This window comes from Ailuropoda melanoleuca, chromosome 6, assembly GCF_002007445.2.
Source record: "Ailuropoda melanoleuca isolate Jingjing chromosome 6, ASM200744v2, whole genome shotgun sequence".
Lineage (NCBI taxonomy): Eukaryota > Metazoa > Chordata > Mammalia > Carnivora > Ursidae > Ailuropoda > Ailuropoda melanoleuca.
The window spans coordinates 76,119,420-76,140,776 of NC_048223.1; the positions used below are offsets into that span (position 1 = coordinate 76,119,420).

Consider the following 21,357-nt stretch of genomic DNA (forward strand, 5'->3'; position numbering starts at 1 on the left):
TTCCCTAGATAACCTTAAGAAATATTTGAGGTTGTACTTCAAAGGCAAAGTAATGATAATAATATGTTTCTTCCAGAAAATGCAATTTCAACCTATCATTTCCAAATGACGAACAGTATTTCTACATAAGATTGGGGTTGGGGCAGGGAGGGGAAGAGTATTAGAGAAAATTTGGCAATTTTCCCATGCAATTAATGCTCATACTTCGTTATTTAGTTGGTGCATAGATGCCAAAGCCTTGGTAAGATATCCATCTTAAACAATCACACTGTTCCCAATCGAACAGAAAATGTTGCACAGTTAAAAACGTCTTCTTTCCCCGCCCCATACCTGAGCTTACGGAAAGGCAGGAGCTGAGGATATGTCAGATAAAATTAAATTAAGAAGTTTCTAATTTAGAGTAGCTTAGGACTTCTTCTCCTGACTCAGAGTTTGCAACCTTTTCAAAGGTAATAGAGCATCTGAAGCAGACAAACAGAAATGACTGTGCAACAAACTGTGGAAGGTGAATGCTTAAGATACTGTAAACTTCAGGCTGCCAGAAAGCCATTCTCTTTTCAGTCCCAATTCTAACCACTTCAGCTCTGAGAACAACTCCAAATACCTATCGTGCAAATGTTTTCCTAGTTCATTAACTAGATGGCTATAGAAAAAAAATGGATACAAATGAAGATGCTTAAAAAAAAGGTGGCAGAAGATTTGATTAAAGGAATGTTAAAAATGTAAAAGTATCCTGGAACAACATTCACTTCAAGGAAATGATACAACATTATTGTAGGGATTTACTTCAGTCTTCAGTATCTCATGAGATATTATCAAAACCCGAGAAAGGGAAACTTGTCAACTCCATTATTTCTACCACATTATGCCTGCAGACTTGCTTCGAAGCAGCTGTGGGTGGGAGAATCTATTTTTACTATTATTATTTGCTAACCAAATCTAAGAATTTAATTTTGAACTTTGGTCACTCAAATAAATCAGTACTGAAAAGAAGCATCGTGGGCTCAGCAGTAGTCTTGGTTTTAGTCACATGGGTTATAAAATGCTTCCCTACTACTTCATGGCAAAATCACCTCACATACGAACTCTTAAAACTCAGTCAGTATAGCATCTCACTGTCTCCCATGTGGAAAACATTATTACAAGAAAAAAATCACATCATAAAAACTGAGAGTTTCACTCTTGAGGATCACCAACCATTCTACACTGCTCTCCCAGGAAGCCCTTTAGATGAAGAATTTTTAAAGCATTTTGAACTCTTAACACTTATATGTACCCTTTGAACACCAATGACCATTAAAGACATATCAAGAATTTAAAAATTAGTTTGTGTACTTCACTCTGGGCACTGTGCTAAGCACCTTGAATTACACACTCTTCTTTAAGTCCTCACTGCAATCCTATAAGATAGGTAATACTACTATCTGCACTTTACAGATGAGAAAACTGAAGTTCAGAGAAATTAAATAAGTAGCCCAAGGTGACGATGCTATAAAATGGCAGGACAGGTCATGGTTTGACAGAACCATTATATATCATATCGTATCAAATGCAGAGAAACTATTTCCAACTTCTGAAATTGTTAATGGGGACTGAATATTTTCAGAGCAAAACAAGAGTTCACTATTATAAGATATTAATCTGGAGCTTAGCTTGTTATCAGCTCAGTTATCTTGAAGAGGAAAGTCTAGTTAATGATGTAGGTGCACAATCTATTTTTATGCCTTGGCTTGTTCAAATACATATTTTAATCATTTTGAAAATGAGTATCACTTCAAGAATGTAATGGTTCTTTATGTCTTCTTAATTAATAGATGTTAGACTAATTTGTAATTGGAGAAGCTTTTTAAGTTTGGAACTTAAAAAAAAATGTATCACAGCAAAGACAAATAGGCAAACCAAAAGCTATCCTCACACATTCTCTGCAACTAAAGATCATCAATAGATGTTTAGGCTAAGTTGAGAACCCAATTTTACTGGAACAGGAGAAATAAAATGTTTTGAATATCTTTCACTTTGCGTAACCTCAAAACATGTTAGAGTATTTGTGCTAAAATAATAAGAAAAAGGAAGTTATCTGGAACCAAGTCCTCTCATGTCAAAGTGAATTTAAAATCTTGTTTCATGATGGAAAAGTGAAACATGACGGTGTTAGAAATGTAATGTTTAGTCATGTTTATGCTTTCAAATCAACAGTGATAAATGAAATGGGCTGTTGACCCCAAGTTCAAACAAAATAGATTCTAAAATAAAAATGTATCTAAAGACATATTGATAGATGTCTGAATATTTGGGGCAACCAGGTGAACCACACCCTCTTTGGGAGCACTTAATGATTGTATTATCATTTCTTTTTCAACCTGAATAATCAAACACATGAATTGAAGTCAACATACTTTAGTAGTGGTGGAACTCAGAGACTGGAAAGAGACATTATGAATACTCCTCACAGCAATATAATTATTTCACACCATTCATAAGCTGCATCTGAAGAACAGCTCTATGCTACCAGAAAAACAAAATGATTCCAGCCTTTCCACACGCAATAGGAACTTAGCATGCAAAAGACAAATCCCTGTTAAGGAAGCAAGGAAGAAAGCCCTCTTCTATAAAGTAACTGCTCATTGACCTTTAGAAGCTTAAAGGATTTATACTAGTGTCACCAAAATGAGTGACATTTGTAGTGATATAAACAATTCCCCACTACCTAGTCTATGAAAAAAAAGTTTATTATTTTCAATACAAAAAGCTTATTAACAAGATATCCTTAATAATAAAGTAAAACTGGATTTTGAATCCTTACTCAACAAAGGATACCACCTTCGAGAGTCAAAGTTTAAAGAAGACTGGAGCTCTTTTGTCAACTATGGTGGCTGATGACCCAATGCTGCAGATTCAAGAGACTTTCAAGCACTTTACCAATTCCTACCTCTTTTCTCTTCTCATTCTCTAACAGGAATACCTATGTGAGGCAAGTCATTTTAAATTTTTAAGCCTTAAACCATACAACTATCAAAGGAAAGGAAGAGTTTTTAGATGCCTCCTACAAACTGTCCTGCCACAATTATAGAAGTAGAAGCAGGTTTCCTCAATCACCGGTGTTAAGTATCTTATCTGATTTCCTTCCTTAGCACTATGCATACTAGTTGTGCCATAGCTATTCTAAAACAGAACCTCCAGGTTTAGAAACATTGATACTGGGATTATCAATAAATTATTTTGACATAATAACTCAAGTATTTTTTGGTTTGTTTCAAAATGCAGTTAAAGGCAGAAGTAAGATAATCAACTGCATCAGTAACAGGATAATTGGTTTGGGGTTTAGTAAGCAGACTACTAAAAACATATCCCATTTTAAAAAAAAAGGAAGCACAGGAAAAATGTTACATAAAAATAAAGAGCACACTGCGATCTCATTAATTATATCATTATTTTAAAACAAAAGTATGCTAATTTAGTTGAGTTTCTATTTCTATTAAGCAATACAAGAGTAATGTCTTTTTAAAAATAAATAAATTTTAATAATTTATAAATTATAATTAGAAAGTCTAAGTCTTCAAAGATCAATTTAAAAAGTACTTCTTAGGCTAGTCCTTGAAAGTCTCCTTTGCCAGATTACAATCTACACATTCTCTTTCATGATTTTCTTCATGTATTTGCTTGCTTTTCCAAGTTAAAGTTGTTGATTAGCTCAAAAAAATAAAATAATGCAGTCTTTCTAAATGTTCCATTTGTTTCCTGTTAAGCCATTTTACTGAACAAAGTGCAATTAAATTTATCTGTATTTATCATTTCAGAAATTTCAAAAGAAAAAAAAAGATTTTCGCTTGAAATTACTGTTGTCTCACCATTCCTGTTACAGTTTAACTAGGAACATGACCTGCTAAGACTAATTAAATGGCCCAATTAACTGAGTATCCCTTATACAAAATAGTGGTAACAGTTTCTTGACCTTTTGTGTGACACATAATGTTAAAACCTCCTTTTAAATCATGCTAGGTATTATATTCTCAAAGACCAGTGCAGTGTTAGAATTCTCATATTAAAGATAAAATATGTTAAAGTGACAGGAACTGAATCATTCTGAAAGGAGCAGGGGAAGGACATGAGCATGCACTGAACCTTTGTCTCTGAAGCATTATTATGGATTTTGGAACATTAATTAATTAAAGCACATGCTGCTGAGTCAGTACCTGCCAGAAATCCTGATCACAAGATGAGAAAAAGAAAAAAAATGGACATTGTTTGATTACATGAACAAAAACTCCAAAATCAAACATACATATCACAAAGTATTATAACATATAAGGACGAATTTAGATCTGTAATAAAATACTGAACACCTAGAAACAGGAAATGAGGAATACATAGAAATGTTTTATATATTATCTGCTAGGTACAAAAAAACAAAAACCGCAACACCTCAATTCCTAACCTCCCCCAAATGAAATACACAATTGTAAAAAAACTTAATAATACTATAAAAAGAAAACACATGAACAATAATCTGTTTCTTAAAGAAATGGGAAAGCAAACATTTCATTTTTTGTCATGGGAAGTCAAAGCATTTCTTTAATTACGGTTTCCTATTAGGATGTCTCATGGATATAATATTTTTAAACTTCATGGCAAATTTGTTGCTTTACCATCCATAATAAAATATAGGCAACCAAACTCAGATGAGTTTAAAGGATTAGTAACTACTCAAAGAGTTCAGAATGACTGCTTAGAAACAGGTCTCCTGTAAAATTATGTTGCACTAAATGAATTACTACTCACATTAGTGATAAAAAGCCAGCCATCGTGGAGGATGGCATTTGATGAAGCAGTGTAGGTTAGCTGATTTAGCTGGGTACACCACTCCAAAATATCTTCATATATCAAATGGGTTTAAAGATATTTTTTCAACAAATGAACTTCACTGTGAAATAAAATTCAACCCAAACTTACCATACTTCTCAAAACAACTTAGCAGAGTGATAAAAGTTCTTAACTGAGAAATATATGCTATTAGCATTTACAAACCTAAGGCTGGGATTGATGTGACAGAGACCCAGAGAATTTTACAACACAGGGGTGAGATGAATCACTGTGAACAAAGGACAGCTCAGACATGAGAAAACAAACCAGAGGTCTCTTAATCCCAGCCAACTGCTCCTTAGAGAGAGCCCAAGGAGATTTTTACAGCTGATTTAACTGGCATGGAGAGAGCAATTAGGCAGAGGAGATCCTATTCTATAGCATTTCACACAAACCAAGAGGATAATATATATGACACCATATATAAACTGAATAAAGGGTTCAAAGTCATGGAAAATAGCTATAATTTGTAGAGCCAGATACTTTATCACATTGTTCTGATTTTACTGAGAAGGTAACTGATACTCAGAGAGATTAAATGGTCTCTTGCCCAAGGTTATCTATCAAGTATGCGGCAGAGCCCATTTATGAATATAGAATTGTCATATCCAAGATCACACTCTTTTCATCCTGTGCTATTACATACTAAGAAGTACAGCAATCCATAATGTTGTATTTTTCATACTCAAGTTCAGCATACTTACAACATCTACTAATTATTTACACATAGCTCTCAAATACTTAGATGCTCAAAATGGAAATCCCTTGGAAAATATTTCAGACACCAAAGCCAGATTTTCTTAGGGCTGTGGTGTTTTACAAAAGAACTAAATCTGCTAATTTGTAAGAAGAGAGAAAATGGCTTAAAAATAATTTTGGGAACTATGGATGCGAATGAAGAAAGATGAACAAATGGACTAAAAGTAAAACAGAAAACTGCAACAGGTGTCAAAGGATTTCTTGAAATGCTGAATCAGAGTGTTGAATTCCTTGGTAATGCAATTACATTCTAAACTTTTGCTTGTTCAAAGACTGACTATAATAAGTGGCCCTATTCAAATGATGCTACATTTAACACACAACCAATCAATATTTGAGAGTAAGTTGAGTTTATAACAGAAACATCATTTTCTTTAATATCTTGATGACAATGAGCCAAGATCCAATTTTTCAAATATAGATGACAGTGCACATTTTAAGAGATTGTTTCAGTAAAAAGAAAAGACACAGCATTTTTAAAAATGCCCAATGGTGTTTGTGGCATATGAGAAAATAATGGAGCAAATAAAAATGAAGTTGAAATTCTGATTCCTAAATTTAAGTATTAAAATTTATATACTCCTTATATTTTCTTTCTTCAAAAACACTATGTGGTTTCTCAGGTTAATAGGAGTTTCTAGTTGTACTTTATCAAAGCAGAAAAAATTAACTTCAACACACTTAGCAAAAAGAAACTGAAATATCAAGGGGTTTTTTTTTTTTTTGTACAAACAGCATTAAGGTATTAAAATAACTACTTGACAAGAGAAATTTCTATTAACAAATAGATCAATAGATCATATAGACATACTGCTTAGATATACCACAGTGCTTAAGACAGTTAACTCAGAAGCCAGACTACAAATATGGAATCATGCCTCTACTACTTACTAGCGTATATGATCTTAAGTAAAAAAAAAAAAAAAAAAAAAATTAAGCTACTTAATTATTATGTAGTTTCTTATTTGTAAAATTATGATAAAAGTAGTAAGCTATCTAAGAGTGGCTGTGTGGATTAAATGAGTTATATGTAAGCACTTAAACCAGTGTGGAGGGGTGCCTGGCTGACTCAGTCCGTAGTGCATGCAACTCTTGATCTTGGGGTCGTTGAGTTCAAGCCCCACATTGCATTTGAGACCAAAACCAAAAATAGAGTGTAGCATGTAATAAACACTCCTTCAACTACTCTTCTTTTTCATATAGTTGTTATTAGTAATAATTCCTGCAAGGGACAAATAGAGTCAAGTATTTTTCATTTAGAGAGTTTACTTTAAATTGCAAAAATAAACCACTGACAACCAATGAGTGAATACGTTAATGTGGTTTTTAAAATGGGCTAAATCTTTAGCCCTAAAATAAATATGTGAATATGAAATATTTGTGGAGAACTTCAGGCTTCCAGGAACTACAGAATCTCTGCTATCTGAAAGTTTGCTTTATACCACTCCCTTTTACGAGAAAGGCCGATGCTGGTACCTGTTTTTGCTAACAGAAAAAAATCCAGAGAATTTCTGCTTTTATGAAAAGCTTTATTCTGTTTCAGCTTAATGAAAGCTTCCATAGGAATGCTCTACTTTTAGACAGTGGGGAAATCTGTGCACTCTCTTGGAATCTGCTATGCTTTTTTAAAAATCAAGTATTTTCCTATTATAAAAGAAAGATAACACACTGATACACTCTATTGTAAAGATGGGATTGATAGGGCAAATAAAAGCATGGTGAAAAAATAATACAATTATGTCTATATATTTGTGTTTATTAATAGAAAAACCTGTCAATTCACCACGAATTTAGACTTGACTAGTTTCATCTTTGGAAACCAAAAGAGAGATGTGCTAGTGAACAATGCAGAATTCATAACATCATGACCTGCTATATAAATGTGAACAGAATTAAAACCGTTCAAATAAACGTGAAGATTCATCAAACTCTTGTCCCATGGAGATTTCAGTCCCTCCCCTCTCCTAATTTACATTTCCTTGATCTACAATACATTTCACATTACTATGCATGTCAAGAAGTAATATTATACTTGCCCTAATTCCACACTAAGATCTTATCCATGATATGAAGTTAATAAACAACTTAAGTAAAGCATTAAGAGTATTATGTTATAGGGGAAAATGTGCTCACATTCCCCTTGAGGAACCAAGACTTTCCCCTAAGGGGAATATCATTTTAAAGTTCATTTATCAATATTTTTAAAAGAACTTTTACCTAGTAAGCAATTAAAAGCATTTGGTTATATTAAAGCTTTTATTCTTAACTATGGCACCCATCTTTTTTTCTGCTGATAACTTTTTCTGTTTTAAACACTGTAATCAGTACTTCCCCTTCTAGGCTTTGACAATACTTTTATCTCTTTCACCTGAATGTGGAAATGTCATTTTTTTTTTTTGACAATGTCATTCTAACTTGATGCAAAATATTTTTTCTGTTCCACGTGTACAAATATTCCTGTAGGTATCATAAAGGAGAGGAATAAAACACACATTAACTCTTTCTTCCAAACTGGAGAGATTCTAAGTGTACTGTAAATACAAATAACGAAAAATGCAGGAAATGTTCAGGGAGTGACTGGGGGAAAAGGGAATTTGATAGGGAAGGAAGAATTTAAAAATCCATTGTCTGAAAAAGAAATACATGGTAAAATGATAACAATGAACAATTTAGTTTCAATGGGCAATTCATTGTTACTTGACAAAGAGTATGAGCTTTATGAAGTTTTTATAAGAGAGAAGAGGATTATGTCAAAACTCTGGAATATGGGTATTCTTTGCTTAAGAAACAATTTTACCTGGACCATGCAGTTTTCTACTGTAACTTAAAAAAAAAAAAATGGTGGTGTCTGGTCCAGAGAGTGTTGTCTATTACATGCAACAGGAACAGAAAATCCAAAACAACTTCTATCTTTGATATGCTGACGGAAAAAAGGGAGGGCTAAGAGAAACAGGAAAATAAAGGGTACAACCACTTGAGAAAAGCCACACCAATAAAAAACAGCAATTAAATCATTAAATGAAAGAAATATTTGATGATTATGTAATATAAAGGCTCCACTCAGAAATGATCATTTCTTTTATAAACCAGTTATTATGTGATTAAAAAATTAAACGCAGAAAAAATAAAGTTTTCATTAAAGAAATAACCTAAACTTCATGAAGTAACTGCATCAACAAGTCATAAGCAGAATGTCTGGATATTGCAGGAGGAGAGTGCATTTTTTAAAAAAATCTATGATATACCACACTAAAACAAAAGCCAGACTATATTTTGTATTACCATCTGTAAAATGGTGCCAGCGCACTATACTGATATTCAAATATCCTTTAAGAGAAAATCTGAACTTGCAAGCTTTGAGGTTTTTGAACTTTTAAAACCTAGTCTGAATGTCTTTAAAGTATCACCTATCTACAAAGCATTTTCTTAAAACGAAGGGACACTACTGCTTCTTTATACAAGGCCTGTGTTAGGAGATAATTCTGAAATGCATAAATGATGCAAGTGCCAATAATAACGTATTTCATGAGTTTTCTACAAAGGAAATTGCTACTAAGAGTAAAGGATTAGTGTACATTAACATTAGGTAGTGATGGGCTCTGGCAAAAGATCCTCCTCCAAATTCAAAAGCTGCTTAATCAAATTCAGTCTCACTATCAGTTGAAACAGGAATGTTTCATTTACTTATGGGCATTTTCTAGTCAAACAAAAGAAGGGAAAAGATGATAGGCACCAAAACAAGAAATTTCGGACTGTCCAATTATTTCTCAATATCAGTTGGGCCTTCTCTTCTACTTTGCATTTAGAGGTTGCATGAAATTCAAACACAAATGAGAAAACTCCCCCAAAATCACTCCATTTGTTCTTGTTTTCAATGACAAAAAGGCTAAAGTGCAATTCAATTAAAAGACAATAAAATAAGGCAGTGTTACTTACTGGTCAAATGATGCACTTTATTAAATCGTGTGTTAAAAGCTATAACAATGGGGGGTGGATAAGAAGATGGGAGTAAATCTTTCTCTAAGTAGTTCATAACTAGTTTATCTTTCAAGTTAAGAGAGAGAAAATGACCCATTTAAAAATCAAAGCAAGTTTAAAAGGAAATTCCTCTAGGGTATTAGCTTTGGACTAAATTTCTGGCCATCTCACACAAAATTTACTATAATTACTACACAAATCTGTCTTTTCAAGAGGAAATTGTCTTAGGATTTATATACTCTGGAAGCTGCTACTTAAGAATTAAGATATTCTGACTGAGAGAATGAGAGACATGAAGATCTAAAGGAAAATAATAAGATCAACAGTTGAATAAGCATTGATCCTTATCACAACTATCACAAATACATGGCAAAAATCCCTGGAAAAACTTCTAAACTGATTAAACCCTGAATGAATGTTGTATTCCTCATTATACATGGTTTAAAAACAGCACAGAAACTACTTTCTTAAACTTCATATGAAAAAAGACTATTCATGAAGACATAAACTAGAGATGAACTCAGTTTAAAGATCCTATTTAAGAAGCATAACCTTCAGGATATATTTGATGGAAATTAAGAGAGTATTTAAATGAAGTACCTGCAAAGGGATTAAATACGCGTATCATAACGTGGATGAAAGGAAAATCCGTGCACTCTTTACTAGGGGACAAGCTGGCTGGCTCAGTTCTCCACTATCCCTATGTGAGTCTGCCATTCCTCTATTATCTTGCAGAACCTGTTCCCCTGGTACCATAAAGTCAACTTTCATATGCCTGAATTTCATACAAGTCATACTTTCAAACATTATATGTTGAGATCCCTAAATCCTGCTTTCCTACTCCCATTTCAGAATTTTATACTTCAGAGCCCAAACATTTGCACTACAATCTGTCATAAAGTCTGCCTTCCAAAGAAGTGCTGCCATTTTTGTCTCTACAGCAAGGCAGCACTCAAATACTTATGTTTTATTGCAGTTTACTTTTGTTAATTTATAAAAATAAATGGAAATCAGAAAAATGCAAATGACATTAATGGTAGGAAATATAGGGCTCATAAATTGAACATGATTGAAACAAAAGTGGAGCTCACTGGTCATGCCCAAAGCTACAGATTTTATGCTGAAATCAAAAAATTAAAGAGCATTTATGAAACAGGAGTGACCACTAGGTATTTTATATTTGTAAAACCTCCAGGAATAGAAATTCCCCTATACCATGTAAATTTGCTGTTCAACCTGCACATATCCAACTTCTTTATGCGTTTTCAGGTTTACATGTGTGTATACACACACACACACACACACACACACACAGTAGAGGACAGAAATCTCATGCTACTCTGAATTCCTTCAGTGACCAAAAACTGATTCATTAGACTAATTTTGCTATAACGTATTACTGACTTAATGAGTCATATCTCCAAAGAATTTGTGATTGATTAGTTGATTTTTTTCCAAATCTTCAAATGTTTATTGGTCCCCTCCCGTATGACAGACATATGTTGGACTCTGCGTGCCACAAAGACAGATAAAACAGGGGACTGATTTGCCAGAGATTCTGAAATCAGACCCTGACATCAGTGCCTGCAGTAACCCTTCACATGGATCTGGTACTTGATTATACATGAGGCAGAGACACCAAGGATCAAAGATGTGGCTGTCCCAAAGCAAAGCCAGCTCTGAACCTATCTCCTACCATTCTAGTTCAATGCTCTTTTTGATCATTTTTTTTTTCTTTTAGAATATGTGACTCTAAAAAAGAGGATACCCAGATGGAGGCAATGGGCCATCTGAATGGGAAAGGCAATTGTTAGGCCAGAAGCCTTGATCAAGATCTCTCATCTCTTAAGGTGGCCATTCACTCTTTCCACCTGCACAAAAGATTTTAGCATTTATACCTTCACCTTACAAGTACACAGAGTTTTATGCAATGATGCAGGATCGACATATTCCTGCAAGATCAGTTTCTACTAACCCTGACCTCCACCCATTTAGACCCTCTTTAGTGATCCTGCCTTTTCCAGCCATTGCATGATTTTCCTTCTGATCTCCTTCTCTTTAAGCTTTGTAGAGCCATTCCGGGCTCTCTCTTCTTTCTGATGTGCTTTCTTCCTCCTCTTTAAAATTGACCTTTTACTTTTCTTTCTGACCCTGTGTAATATTCTCTTTTTCTTTTTGTAGAGCTCAGCCTGAAAGGGAAAAACATGTTTAACTGATTGCTTTGAGATAATAAAATTGAAAGTATCATTTTATGTACTTAAGAACAATTTATTATGTGATTTATTTTTGCATAAAATAAAGAATTGAAAGTATAATGCAAATGTATACGCAAATTTGGGGTGGCCTTCATAATTATTATAAAAGCATCAGTAAAGACTTCCATAATTTTCTAGTTAGGATTACTGCTATATAGTGTCAAAGTTTGAGGAAAGTCAAACCAAAAAAGTGTTTTTATGAGAAATGCAAATGTAAAATTGGGGGGCTTGTTAAGGTTTATGATGGCAATTGAATTAAAATGCAAATGTCAACATACAGTGAATTAGCCCTTAACTATATACACCAGGCTACCCATGTGTGTTACCTAATATGGAAAAATGTAGAAAAACCCTCTGCTTGATTTTTTCTGTAGAAGTATCTGAAGGCACTTCTATGCCTTCCAAACTAATAAACATGCTGTTTTGATAAGATAAACAGGCATTCAGAAATTTCCCACAAATAACTCTAGAGAAACTTTAAAATCTTCTTAGTAAACAGCAGGATATATACATTAAGTGTCATAGCTGCTCACCTTTCCATCAAAGCGTTTTATTGTATATTGATCCAGACCCAAGTCTGTAAAAGAGAGAAAAAAAAAAGTATTTAGTCAATGGTCATAACTCAAAACATGAAATGACAGCTTTCTGTCATTTCCAATCATTCAATTAAATATACTAGATGGTTTAGCCACAACATTATTCAAAGGCTATGGGAATGAAAAATTTTTCCACTTTTGGATTCAAAGTGTCAGTGCTAAAAGATCTAACCTTTATTTTACATACGAGAAAGTGAGGCTCTGAGAAGATAAGAGGATAAAAATTCATGTGAAAAACCTGTTCAATAGTAGAGCTAAACTACAACTCTGGACTCTTTCAGGGGTGGGCTGTTTTCATTGTATCAATGTACTGTATTACCTTTAAATAAGGTGAAGGATATTAGTTTAATCTGAATACATAATATTTTTGGCATCAAGTTAAAGAGAGAATAGTTTAATATCAAATAAATTTTGCCACACACCTAAACAGATACAAATAGGCCATCTTATTATTACCTTTTAAAGTAGGATTAACAAATATTTTCTCTGGGAATATCTACCATCTAATTATAAACACTGTGAAGGATGTAAGCAATTATGTATCCTTGAGGGCAGGGATTGTCTTTGACTAATGCTTTCTCCCAGCCCTTGGCATAGTGCTTGATCAACAAATACTTTTTTAAAAGTTGATGAGTAAGATATAATCCCTGCCCTGAAGAGTTACAATTTCGTTAGAAAGACATATGCATATAATAATTAACACTATAAGGGAGCATATAACTAGTTCAATAAAGGGGTGCTGTGGGAGTTTTTAGAGTGGAGAAATCAGTTAATAATCATACTTACTTTTCTTACACAATTACTCAGTTCTTTTCTTTTGGTTCTCACTGTATTCATGCTAGTTCAGGCTCTTATCTCATTATATCCACAGTATTATAATGATCAGATTATCACTGCTCCCAGAGGAAGCTTTTTGCATTTCTGCTTCTACACATTTGGTTACATGTTTTATCTAAAATGTGCTTCACTTCTAAAAGCCTGCCCTGAACAAAATAAACCACTGACAAAACAAAGAGGTAAGTCAGGAAACAGAAGGAAATAAAAAAACAAATAACAAATCTAATTTGAAACCTCACGTGTATTCAAGAAGACAGCACAGTCATAAAGGCAGGACACACTTCTATGATAAAAGAACAGAGAACAAGAAAGAGTTGTAGACAACTAAGACTATGTTTGCTTATCACCCCCTATTTTTTTAAGTTTTAAGTAATCCCCATCCAATGTGGGGCTCGAACGCACAACCCTAAATCAAGAGTCACATGCTCCTTTGACTGAATCTGCCAGGCATCCCTATCTAATCCTATTTTTTTCTGGCATGATTTTATTATTATTATTAGTATTATTATTGTTATAACATATAATGTATTATTTGTTTCAGGGTACAGCTCTGTGATTCATCAGTCTTACACAATACAAAGTGCTCAACACAACGCATACCCTCCCCAATGTTCATCACTCAGCGCCCCCCCCATCCCTCTCACACCCCTCCACTCCAGCAACCCTCAGTTTGTTTCCTCACATTAAGAGTCTCTTATTGTTTGTCTCCCTCTCTGGTTTCTTCTTGTTTCATTTTTTCCTCTCTTCCCCTACGTTCCTCTGTCTTGTTTCTCAAATTCCACATATCTGTGAGATCATATGGTGATTGTCTTTCTCTGATTGACTTATTTCACTTAGCATAATACCCTCTAGTTCCATCCACGTCATTGCAAATGGCAAGATTTCAATTTTTGATGACTGCATAATATTCCAGTGTGTGTGTGTGTGTGTATACACCCACACACATACATATATATATATACACACACACACACCACATCTTCTTTATCCATTCATCTGCATAATATTCCGTTGTGTGTGTGTGTGTATATATATATATATATATATACCACCACATCTTCTTTTCTTTATCCATTCATCTGTCGAAGGACATCTGGGCTCTTTCCATAGTTTGGCTATTGTGGACATTGCTATGAACACCGGCATGCAGGTGCCCCTTCAGATCACTACATTTGTATCTTTTGGGTAACTATCCAGCAGTGCAATTTCTGGGTGGTAGAGCAGCTCTATTTTCAAATTTTGAGGAACCTCCACACTGTTTTCCAGAGTGGCTGCACCAGCTTGCATACCCACCAACAGTGTAGGAGGGTTCCCCTTTATCCGCATCCTTGCCAACGTCTGTTGTTTCCTGACCTGTTGATTTTAGCCATTCTGACTGGTGTGAGGTGGTACCTCACTGTGGTTTTGATTTGTATTTCCCCGATGCCGAGTGACATTGAGCACTTTTTCATGTGTCTGTTGGCCATCTGGATGTCTTTGCAGAAATGTCTGTTCATGTCTTCTGCCTATTTCTTGATTGGATTATTAGTTCCTTGGGTGTTGAGTTTGGTAAGTTCTTTACAGATTTTGGATATTAGCCCTTTATCTGAACTGTCATTTGCAAATATCTTCTCCCATTCTGTCAGTTGTCTTTTGGTTTTGTTGATTGTTTCCTTTGCTGTGCAAAAGCTTTTTATCTTTATGAAGTCCCAATAGTTCATTTTTGCCCTTGCTTCCCTTGCCTTTGGTGATGTGTCTAAAAAGAAGGTGCTGCAGTTGAGGTTTACGAGGTTGCTGCCTGTGTTCTCCTCAAGGATTTTGATGGATTCCTGCCTCACATTTAGGTCTTTCATCCATTTTGAGTCTATTTTTGTGTATGGTGGAGGAAATGGTCAAGTTTCATTCTTCTGCATGGGGCTGTCCAAACTTTTCCCAACACTCTTTGTTGAAGAGACTGTCTTTTTTCCATTGGATATTCTTTCCTGCTTTGTCGAAGATTAGTTGACTACAGAGTTGAGAGTCCATTTCTGAGTTCTGTATTCTGTTCCATTGATCCATGTGTTTGTTTTTGTGCCAGCAGCATACTGTCTTGATGATTACGGTTTGTAATAGAGCTTGAAGTCCGGAATTGTGATGCCACCAGCTTAGGTTTTCTTTTTCAACATTCCTCTGGCTATTCAGGGTCTTTTCTGGTTCCATACAAATTTTAGGATTTTTTCTTCCATTTCTATGAAAAAAGTTGATGGTATTTTGATAGGGATTGCATTGAATGTGTATATTGCTTTAGGTAGCATAGCATAGACATTTTCACAATATTTGTACTTTCAATCCATGAGCATGGAACGTTTTTCCATTTCTTTGTGTCTTCCTCAGTTTCTTGCTCATGAGTATTCTAGTTTTCTGAGTACAGATCTTTTGCCTCTTTGGTTAGATTTATTCCTAGGTATCTTATGGGTTTTGGTGCAACTGTAAATGGGATTGACTTCTTAATTTCTCTTTCTTCTGTCTCATTGTTGGTGTATAGAAATGCACATTTTATTTTTTAATAAACTGTGAAAAGGTTAGGGTAACGTTTCCTCCCAGGACCACTGCCAAAAAGACAACAGAATGGAAAACAGAAAATATGAGAGAGAATTATAGAAAAACAGAGACTTAATACTAGAGGTCTAATACCACACAAGACCTTTCCTCATTCAGAAATAGGAAGGAAATTTTTTTAAAAAGAAAAAAAAGTAGAGAGGATATAATCCAAAAAGTATTAGTAGAAAATTTCTCAGAGCTGAAGAGTAACACAAGCTAGGGCTTATCATGTGTTCTAATAAGCAAAATGGACAAAAACTATGTACAATTCAGTATATGCTTATGAAATTTCAGAATACCAAGAATAAGAAAATCCTAAAACTTTCCAGAAAAAAACTTGGTCCTTTTTAAAGAATGAGAATCAGACTATACTCAGGTATCTCATGAGTAAACTTGGTACATCAAGTAAGGGAAATAGATGCTTACTAATAGAGTAGCACTGTTCAAAAGAAATATAATGTGAGAAACAAATGTGAGCCACATGTATAATTTAAAATTTTCTAACAGTTAATAATCTTAATTATTCTTAAAATAATCAAAAGAAACCATTAAGTTAATTTCAACATATTTTATTTAACAAAATATATTCAAAATAGCATCATTTCAACATGTAACCAATATAAAAATTATTGCAATATTTTACCTTTTTAATACTAAGTTTTCAAAATCTGGTGTGTATTTTAGAATTATTGCACATCTCAATTCAAACTAGCCACATTTCAAATTATTAGAGTAATACCTGAAAGAACTAACTTAAAAAGTGATTACTTATGTGACATGGAATCGGAGGGTATAGAAGATGGAACAGATTTGTGTTTTCACTGAATGCTCTTTGTTATAGTTTGGAAAATATTTTACCATGTACATTTGCAAAAAACAGGAGGAGCATGTAAGGACAGCTTGGCACACACTGAGAATTCCTGTCATTTATAAGCAAATACAGACATAAAGCAGGCCAAGAGATTAATACTTTTGAGATGGAAAAAAATGATTATTTCATCTTATTATATTTAAACTTCTTTACCTCTCAAATGAAGCAGATGGCCATATTAGATCAGTTCTTAACATGATTGGGGTAGATGGAGTATGGGAAATGTGGATGGATGAAATAATTCAAGCTATTCGTACTCACTACTCCTCTAGAGATTCTATTAGGTCCAATTACTGGGAGGAGGGAGAGTATGGAGAAGGAAGGGGAAAACACTGTGTGTGTAGCATGAAAATGATACTCCAGGGACTTCCCTATGACATGGTTCCCTTCCATTTCTCCACTTTCGCTCTTTGGGTCCCAGCTTAGAAACACTGGACACTATGCTGTTTTCCTTAAGGCGCTTCCTGTGACTCTTAAACTCTCATTCAAAGAAATCTCAAAATCATTAAACGCTCCTAGTGTGATGTAAACACCATCCTACTGTTGTTATTAATGAGAAAGCTGAAGCTAAGATTAAATGAATGTTTTCTGATTTTGTCTAAAAATGTTTTAATTGTGGTAGTTGCCTGTCTTCTTGAGTCCACACCAAAAATAACATAAATATTCGGAAATACTATAAGAATACTCTGAGTAGAGCACCTGGGTGATTCAGTCGGTTAACAACCTGCCTTAAGATCAAGTCATGATCCCAGGGTCCTGGGATCGAGCCCTGTGTCGGGCTCCCTGCTTGGCGGCAAGTCTGTTCTCTCTCTGTCCCTCCCCCGGCTTGTCCTTGCTCCCTCTCTCTCTCTCATAAATAAACAAACAAATAAATAAAAGCATACTCTCAGTTTAAGCTTCAGAATGAAACTTTAAATGACTTACTTTTTAATGTTTTTAATTTAAATTCAACTAATTAACATATAACGTATTAGTTTCAGAGGTAGGGGTCAGTGATTCATCAGTCTTATATAATACCCAGCTGACCTCCTTAATGTCCATCACCCAGTTACCCCAACCCCCACTCCCTCCCCTCCAGCGACCCTCAGTTTGTTTCCTATGGTTAAGATCTCTTATGGTTTGTCTCCCTCTCTGATTTTATTTTTTTCTCTCTTCCCCTATGATCCTGTTTTGTTTCTTAAATTCCACATATGAGTGAAATCATATGATAATTCTTTCTCTGATTGACTTATTTCACTTAGCATAATACCTCCAGTTCCGTCCATGTCATTGCAAATGGTAAGATTTCATTTTTTTGATGGCTGAGTAGTATTCCATTTTTTAAAAAGATTTTTAAAATTTATTTACTTGACAGAGAGAAAGAACACAAGCAGGGGGTGCAGCTGGCAGAGGGAGAGGGAGAAGCAGGCTCCCCACAGAACAGGGAGCCTGACCCAGGGCTCGATCCCATGACCTGAGCCAAAGGCAGATACTAAACCAACTGAGCCACCCAGGCACCCCTGAGTAGTATTCTACTACATATATATATATATATATACACATACACACACCACATCTTTATCCATTCATCTGTAGATGGTAAAAGACTTGTTTGTAAGAAGATAGCAACTCCTTTTGTCAAAAGACAAAACTGAAACTGAATCAAATAGATCATTTCAAGCTCAATAAATTAAAGCTTAGTAAATGGAAACTCTGAATAATTATAGTTAAGAAGTCTCAGCTATCTCTCCAAAATTTAAAGATTCATTTTTTAATACTTGAAATTACCCTAAAAATTTATTTAAATGATTATATTTTGCAGTAATACAAGCTAATATGTATGACAGAAAAAGAAAGTATAGCTCTAATTCATCAGGTGTGACATACTGTACTGTAGTCACTTGGTTTTATCTTCTGTCTTCATAATCATTGTAATAAGTTCCTATTTATTGAGCATTTTAATAGGTATTATACTACATGCTTTCCATATCATTTAATTTTCATAACCCTACAAATTAGTTGCTATTATCTCAATTTTACAAATGAGAATATTAAGATTTAGAGATATTAAATAATTTGCCTAAGATCACATATCTACATTTCTTTCTTCTAATCATCTTCATTCATTCTTGTTAGCTCCTTCTTAAATTCCTTTGTTAGCTATTCTGCCTGTCCCCTAAATATATGTACTTTTTAGAATTTCCTCCTTAGACATCATCTCTTCACACTTTATGTTGTTTGTCTTCAGCAATTTCATTACAGAATAAAGGTGCCTAGTAAACCCAAAACAAGTTACAGAAAAAAAAAATCAAACTGCTGAAAACCAAAGGCAAAGAAAAAAATCTCTAACAGCCAGTTTAAAAGTGCTGAAAGAATTTCAACCCAGAATTCTTTAGTGAAAATATTCTTCAAGAATGAGGACAAAATAATAATGTTCTCAGATGACAGTAAACTGAGAATTCACCACCAGCAGACCTGCTTTAAAACATTCTATCCTTCAAGGGGTAAGGAAATGATACCAATGGGAAATTTGGAATTTAACAAATAAGGAAAGAACAACACAAATGGTTAACATTTAGATACGTATAACAGACTATTTTCTCTTCTTAAGTTCTTTATGTATGATTGAAATGAAACTTGAAATGAAAACAATGTCTGGTGGCATTTTCAATGTATAGTTGTTATACATATGACATTATACCATAAATTGGGGAAGAAACTATATAGTGGTAAGATGTCTATATTCTACTTGAAGCAGTAAAATATAAATTCTTAGTAAACTGTGAAAAGTTAATTAGGTATATATATTTTTAAAGATTTTATTTATTTGATAGAGAGAGACAGCAAAGAGCGGGAACACAAGCAAGGCCAGTGTGAGAGGGAGAAGCAGGCTTCCCGCCGAGCAGGGAGCCCGATGCGGGGCTCGAACCCAGAACCCTGGGATCATGACCTGAGCCGAAGGCAGACGCTTAACAGCTGAGCCACCCAGGTGCCCCTAATTAGGTATATTAACCACTAAATTTAAAATATACAGAGAAATACAGTCAAAAACTGAAAAGTAGAAAATATTAAAAAGTCTTTGAATAATCTGAAAAGGTGGCAAGGGGTAAAAGAAGAATGTAAAAAAAGAGAAAACAAGTAATAAAATGGATTATTGGATAAAAAATAAGATCCAGGGGCGCCTGGGTGGCACAGCGGTTAAGCGTCTGCCTTCGGCTCAGGGCGTGATCCCGGCGTTATGGGATCGAGCCCCACATCAGGCTCCTCTGCTATGAGCCTGCTTCTTCCTCTCCCACTCCCCCTGCTTGTGTTCCCTCTCTCGCTGGCTGTCTCTATCTCTGTCAAATAAATAAAGAAAATCTTAAAAAAAAAAAAAATAAGATCCAACCTATGTCGTCCACAGAAACCCATTGAAAAGATACTGCTATATTTAGGTAGATTAAAAGTAACAGGATGGAGGGATGCCTGGGTGGCTCAGTCGGTTAAGCATCCAACTTTTGATCTCAGCTCAGGTCATGATCTCAGGGATATGAATGAGCCCTGTGTTGGGCTTGCACTGGGTGTGGAGCCTGCATAAGATTCTCCCTTCCCTCACCCTAAATCAATCAATCAATCAATCAGTCTCTCCCTCTGGCCCTCCCCACCCAAAATAAACAAACAGACAAATAAATAAGGTGATAGGATGGAAAAAGATATATCATGAAAAACAAATCAAAATAAAGAGTGGCTATATAAATATGAGAGTAGATAGACTTCACAGCAAAAAAATATTAGCATAAAGGTCAGTTACATCATGATAAGAGGATCAATTTATGAAGATGACAGAATAATACATTTTAAACATGCATGCACCTAATAGGAGTTTCAAAATATTTGAAGCAAAAATTGATAGAACTGAAAGGATGATAGTCAAACCCATAATTTAAGTCAATCAACACCCTTCAGAGAAATAGATAATCAGTAGGAAATATAAGATTCTAAGCATATCACTGGTTGCCTGGGACCTAGGAGATAGGAAAAAAACAGGAAGGAAGAATCACAAATGGGTATGAAGAAACTTTTAGGGGTAATGAGTATGTTCATTATATTGATTGTACTGATGATGGATGGTTTCACTAGTACATACATGTGACTAGTATGTCAAAACTCATCAAACACTTGAAATACGTGCTATATATTCTATGTTAATTACATCTCAATAAAGTAGTTAAAAAGAGATAGTCCAAACCATCAAGGAAATGATGGCTATAACTGAAAATATTGGCAATTTCTGTATACTAAAAATTACCATAAATGAAATAAAAAGGCCACACACTAGGAGAAAATATTTGCAATATATATATGACAGCTTTCAACAGAGAATACATAAAGGACTTTTACTAACCCCCTCCCCAAAAAAACAAATAGAAAGGTGAGCAGAGAAGATAGAGAATTCATAGAAATGGCAAGCTGAGTAGCCAATAAACATTCAGAGATGATAAGCCTCACTAGTTGCTAGTGAAATGCAAAATAACACCACAAAGATACAATAATTCATTCCAATCAGTTTGCTAAAAAATTAAGTCTGACAATACCAAGTGTTAACAGGAGTGCAGAAGAGAAAACTCAAACATTCTTGGGGAATATATAAATTATTACATCTATTCTGGAAACCAGGTTGGTA

The 21,357-nt window shown here is 34.5% G+C and overlaps 1 protein-coding gene across 2 annotated transcripts in view; it reads right to left on the reverse strand.

Annotated features, from left to right (window-relative positions):
- MICU1 (mitochondrial calcium uptake 1) overlaps window positions 1-21,357 on the reverse strand; it is a 249,274-nt gene that overhangs the window by 128,508 nt on the left and 99,409 nt on the right. Inside the window, exons 5-6 of one of the 2 annotated variants that reach the window (XM_034662665.1) lie at window positions 12,386-12,429; window positions 11,613-11,786 (exon numbers count right to left, since the gene is read on the reverse strand). In XM_034662665.1, coding sequence (XP_034518556.1) covers window positions 11,613-11,786; window positions 12,386-12,429 — 218 coding nt within the window. The remainder of the gene's footprint in view (window positions 1-11,612; window positions 11,787-12,385; window positions 12,430-21,357) is intronic. The other variant, XM_034662666.1, reaches the window with a different exon arrangement.